Below are 5,774 nucleotides of genomic sequence, written 5' to 3'. Positions count from 1 at the left end.
CACAATTCTTTCACCCCCAATTAAAGGAGGGCTGTACTGGACCTAAATAATGGAGAAAAGGGATCAGAAGGTCCCAAAAGAAGAATGTCTATGATTCTTTGTCTTGAAAGCTAGCTGGCCTTGCTGGAGATAATTCTGAGCACGGAAATGTGGCCATTTGCACTCTCTTTACATCGTCATTGCAGGAGAAGCAAAGGGTTTTATACACTTAGTTCTGTATCCTTGGTGTTTTGTTGTTGGGTTTGTTTGTTGTTTGTTTTTTGACAGGAGATGTCTTGAGGGCTTGGGTGCAGCAGGGGGCGCTGTGGGACTGCTGTGGCTACATGATCCCAGCAGAGAAACCACAGGCAGAGTTGGCTTTGAGTGTTTTGAGCTGCCCCTGCAGCTGGTCCTGGCTGGGCCCGGGGGGAGGGAGGGGATGCAGGGGGGGGGGGGGGGCAAGGTCAAGCCCAGGCCACAGTGTGTACCAGCCATCTCAAGAGGAACTCCAGAACCAGCAGGAGTCCCAGCCCAGGGTTCTAGCAAATGCAATTGGGAGAGTTATTTGCATAAAGGAATGCTCCACCCTCCCAGGATTGGGAGGGGGATAAGAGGGAGCTGGGCCTGAGCTCTGGGCCCCAGGAAGCAGAGAGCAGGGACACCATGGCCTGGATTCCTGTCTTCATCCTGCTGGCTCTCTGCACAGGTTGGGGACAGACTGTCTGGGCTCTTGGGGAGAAAAAGGGGTGAGCCGGGCGTGTTTCTATTTCTGACACGTGTCTGTGCTGATTGTTTCAGGGAGCAGGGCCCAGGCGGTGGTGACTCAGGAGCCTTCCCTGACTGTGATCCCAGGAGGGACAGTCACCCTGACCTGCAGCTCCAGCACAGGGGCCGTCACCTCCGGGAACTATCCTTACTGGATCCAGCAGAAATCTGGCCAGCCTCCCAAGACTCTCATTTATGATACCAACAAGCTTGTACCAGGTGTCCCTGCCCGGTTCTCAGGGTCCCTCCTTGGGGACAAAGCTGCCCTCACCATCAAGGGCGCCCAGCCGGAGGACGAGGCTCACTATTACTGTATGCTGTGGTACAACAGTGCTACACAGCCTCACAGTGATAAGCTCAGATGAGGAACTGGGACAAAAACTTCCTCTGCTCACACAAATGCCACATGTAGAGCTGGCCCCTGATCCCTAAGATACCCAGTTTGGTGCCTAGGTGCACTAAGGTTGGCTCTCCATTCATTTCCATGTCCTTTGACGTGGCCTGTGAGATATTTCTCAGATTAGCCTTGAGAGGGAGGTCTCCAGAGATTGGCCCTCAGATGGTGGGGACAGCCCCTGTTACACTTACAATTTCTGAAACCTCCCAGCTCAGTACAAGTGGAGGCCTCCATTCCCATGTCATCCTCATCAACAGCGCTCATTTCTGTGGCAATTTGAGAGCTAGGGAGCAAGGCACTGGCAGTTAAAGCAGGAGGAGCCTTCAAGCAGGGCCTCATTCCCAGAGAAGGGCATCCCTTCAAATGAGAAAAATGGCGCCATCCAAGTAGTCTATTCAGCATGATTTTCAGGAAAACTCTAGAATGGATGTGAAGAGATGGTGAATGAGGCTTTATTCTCTCCAAGGCCATCACCCCAGCAGCGACCATCCTCTCCTCTCCCCATCTCAACCCCCTGGTGAACCAGTTCAGCTCTATGCTATCTGTGATCCTTGTGGAACTTGTTCCTTTGCCCCATTGGTGAACACAATTTGCCAGTTCCCATGCTTGGATTCTTCTCCCCATTCACTGCAGAAACATGCTATTGATTGGAGCTGGATAAAAGCATGGGACTGCTGACTGGATTTACTCTAAAATGGTGTCCTCTGATCTCAAGTGGATCTTCACTGCAACCAACCAATTACCCTTCTCTTCCCCAAAAGATTCCAAATCTCACACTCTACCTGAGCTGTTCCAAATCTTCTTTTTCCTCAAGCTTCTCATGGTTTCTCATGCCTGCCTCCCTCAGCTAGCATTGGACTCAAAGTTTCTTGAAAAATTGATTCATTGGGAGTTTATTCTGATTCCCACCTACTCAACTTCTCCCTCCTCATGCAGTTTTCTTATTACCTCCACCTTCAGCCCTGTCTCCCATGAGAATCTTCTCCTTGTCAAGGCCAAGTTTTCTCAATGCAAATGGGATCCCATTCCACATTCTCCAGCACCTCCAGTTCTCTAGTATCCCCTCTCTCTCACTTGTTCTCAGTCTCCCCCCATTTGCTAGCTGCTTCCCTGATGTCCATAAATGTCCCCATGTCTCTTCATCTTCAGGAATCTGTCATTTGGTCTGCCCGTGTCCAATTGCCATCTTTCTCTGTTGTCACCTCTAGAGTTTTCTTGAAAGGCTCTTGTGGAAGTGAGCCCAGTTTCTGCTTCTGACCCATTGCCAATTGTTGGGATTCTTACAAGGTGCTAAGTCAGTTGTCTAATTTAGCACGTCACTTAACAGTTCTCTCCTTTACTAAGAGAGTGCTTAGTACTTATGAGAGTTCTACAAGATTCACACCTTTAAGAGAGCATACATAAGCCAGGAGCCTCAACCAGGATTGAGTGCAGGACATTCAGAAGTCAGAGGGGACCAGCCCACTCTCGGAGGTGGAGACAGATTCATTCCATTTTGCACTTTTGTGGTGGCTGGAGACTGAAGCAGAAACCTTTGGACTCTGGGAGATTCAGGAGCCAGGTTTCCGTTGAGGGGATTCACAAGCCAGAGAAGGCAGCTTAGGCTCTCAGAACCAAGAAGAAAGAAGGCCTCTAAGCAAAACTAGCCGAGCCCCAAGTGAAGGAGATAAGACTTTGAAGAAGAAGATAAAGGATTAGGACTTTAAGCCCTGGCTGCATTTGAGGTAATTATTGAATCTGAACGGAATTACGGAACTGAAAAGAAAACCTGCTCCCAGAGAACATTCTATTTTAGAGAAGAACATTCCAGCTAATAACTTCTGCAGGTGAACTTGCCCCATTTCCCAGACTGCAGCAGCACTGAGCCCACTTTTAGTTGTAGGCCCTGAAGTCCTGTGGCACAGATCCTGCAGGCTCAACTTTATTTAGGATCCATTGGTGGAACTTGGCTGTACTGCTCAGTAAGGGGAGACATGGGTATATCTCTGGACATCAGGGAAGCAGCTAGCCAATGGGGAGAGACTGAGCCTCTGGTCCCCAGGCTTCCATCTTAGACTTGGAAGGCTTTTCCAATGCTACTTGGCAACACTACCCTGGGAGAGATACAAACAGTTCTGAGAATCGGAGAGAAAAGCGCCTCTTACAGAAAAACCTTGAAGGTCCCAGAGTAAAAGGCACTGGATGTTCGAAATAGCTGCTCTGTCTTGATTCTCAGAAGCTAGTTTGAGCACCACTGTTTTCATGGCTTCATAATGAAGCAGGTTGTGGTCTCTTTAAAAGTCTATTCCTATTGATCCTTTGAGATTGCCAGCCCCTCCTGGCTGAGGCATATCCTCCCCACTCCAGGATGCCAGAGTCTTTGATTCACAAATCCTGGTCCAAAAGCATCCCTTTGAATTCCAGTAGGAGATCCAGGCTTGTCCCAGCCCCCACTGCATCTGAGCCACCTTAGGCTCTCCCAGCTTCCACCGGCTCTGCTCTGCTCTGCTTCTCCAGCCCCCATTCCAACTTGCTTGGGCCACCCAGCTTGGGTTTCCCAACCTCCACTAAGATAGCCACTATAATAAGCTTCCATCAACTAAAGTCTTTGCAGATGGACCTTGGTGGTTCCCTCAGCTGCCAGGACCTTCTGTCCACTGAGAACTGCATGCTCAGTGCAAAACTCCATTTCCCATAGATCTGCCACTATAGAAGTCAGTCTCTGGGTAATCTGAGTTCTACCTAACAATAAACTTTCATTTTGGGACTAATATTCGGGAATGAGTGAATTCTTTCAATCCCAGAACCTGCGGCCGAATTAATGGGGATTCTTAATATCTCTCTTATAGCCACTAACCTGTAGGCCATCAGGAATCTAGACCACTCTACACCTCATCAATAACATATCAATGGTACAAAATAAATCCACATGAATCCTCAGCATTTTTATACATTACCAACACAATCCAACAGCAAGAGATACAAAGAGTAATTCCTTTCAAAATAACGGTCAATAGTATAAAATATTTGGGAATATATCTACCCAAGGAGAGTCAGTAATTATATGAGCAAAATTACAAAACACTTGCCACAAAAATAAAGTCAGATTTAAATAATTGGAAAGACATTCAGTGTTCTTGGATAGGCCAAGCAAATATAATTAAGATGACAACACTCCCTAAACCAATCTATTTATTTAGTGCTATATCAATCACACTTCCAAGAAACTATTTTAATGACCTAGAAAAAATAACAACAGAATTCATATGGAACAAGAAAAAGTCGAGAATTTCAAGGGAAGTAATGAAAAAAAATTAAATGAAGGTGGTCTAGCTGTATCTGATCTAGAACTGTATTATAAAGCAGCAATCACCAAAACCATTTGGTATTGTCTAAGAAATAGACTAGTTGATCAGTGGCATAGGTTAGGTTCACAGGGCAAGATAGTGAATAAAAATAGCAATCTGGTGTTTGACAAACCCAAACATCCCAACTTTTGGGATAAGAATTCATTATTTGACAAAAACTGTTGGGAAAACTGGAAATTAGTATGGCAGAAACTAGGCATGGACCCACATTTAACACCACATACTAAGATTAGATCAAAATGGGTCCAAGATTTAGGCATAAAGAACGAAATCATAAATAAATTGGAGGAACATGGGATGGTTTACCTCTCGGACTTGTGGAGGAGGAAGGAGTTTGTGTCCAAGGGAGAACTAGAGAGCATTATTGATCACAAAATAGAAAATTTTCATTACATCAAATTAAAAAGTTTCTGCACAAACAAAACTAATGCAAACAAGATTAGAAGGGAAGTAACAAATTGGGAAAACATTTTTACAGTTAAAGGTTCTGATAAAGGCCTCATCTCCAAAATATGCCGAGAATTGACTTTAATTTATAAGAAATCAAGCCATTCTCCAATTGATAAATGGTCCAAGGATATGAATAGACAATTTTCAGATGATGAAATTAAAACTATTTCCACTCATATGAAAGAGTGTTCCAAATCACTATTGATCAGAGAAATGCAAATTAAGACTCTGAGATAGCATTACACATCTGTTAGATTGGCTAAGATGACAGGAACAAAGAACAATGAATGTTGGAGGGGCTGTGGGAAAACTGGGAAACTGATGCATTGTTATTGGTGGAGTTGTGAAAGAATCCAACCATTCTGGAGAACAATCTGGAACTATGTCCAAAAAGTTATCAAACTGTGCATACCCTTTGACCCAGCAGTGCTACTACTGGGCTTATAACCCCAGGAAATACTAAAGAAGGGAAAGGGACCTGTATGTGCCAAAATGTTTGTGGCAGCCCTTTTCATAGTGGCTAGAAACTGGAAGATGAGTGGATGTCCATCAATTGGAGAATGGTTGGGTATATTATGGTATATGAATGTTATGGAATATTATTGTTCTGTAAGAAATGACCAGCAGGAGGAATACAGAGAGGCTTGGAGAGACTTACATCAACTGATGCTAAGTGAAACGAGTAGAACTAGGGGATCATTATACACTTCAACAATGATACTACTGTATGAGGATGTATTCTGATGGAAGTGGATATCTTCAACATAGAGAAGAGCTAATCCAATTCCAGTCAGAATCAACTACATCCAGAAAAGGAACACTGGGAAATGAGTGTA

At 45.0% G+C, this 5,774-nt stretch overlaps 1 gene segment (V, D, J or C); it reads left to right on the top strand.

Annotated features, from left to right (window-relative positions):
- The first annotated feature begins 603 nt into the window (after positions 1-603).
- Positions 604-1,109, top strand: LOC141542847 (immunoglobulin lambda variable 7-46-like). The segment is given in 2 exon segments: positions 604-685; positions 778-1,109. Coding segments are annotated over 2 exon segments (375 nt in total).
- Positions 1,110-5,774: the final 4,665 nt, after the last annotated feature.

The sequence above is a fragment of the Sminthopsis crassicaudata genome, chromosome 1 (genome assembly GCF_048593235.1).
Source record: "Sminthopsis crassicaudata isolate SCR6 chromosome 1, ASM4859323v1, whole genome shotgun sequence".
Lineage (NCBI taxonomy): Eukaryota > Metazoa > Chordata > Mammalia > Dasyuromorphia > Dasyuridae > Sminthopsis > Sminthopsis crassicaudata.
The sequence above is the reverse complement of the archived record's forward strand: the minus strand, read 5'-3'. Positions and strand labels throughout refer to the sequence as shown.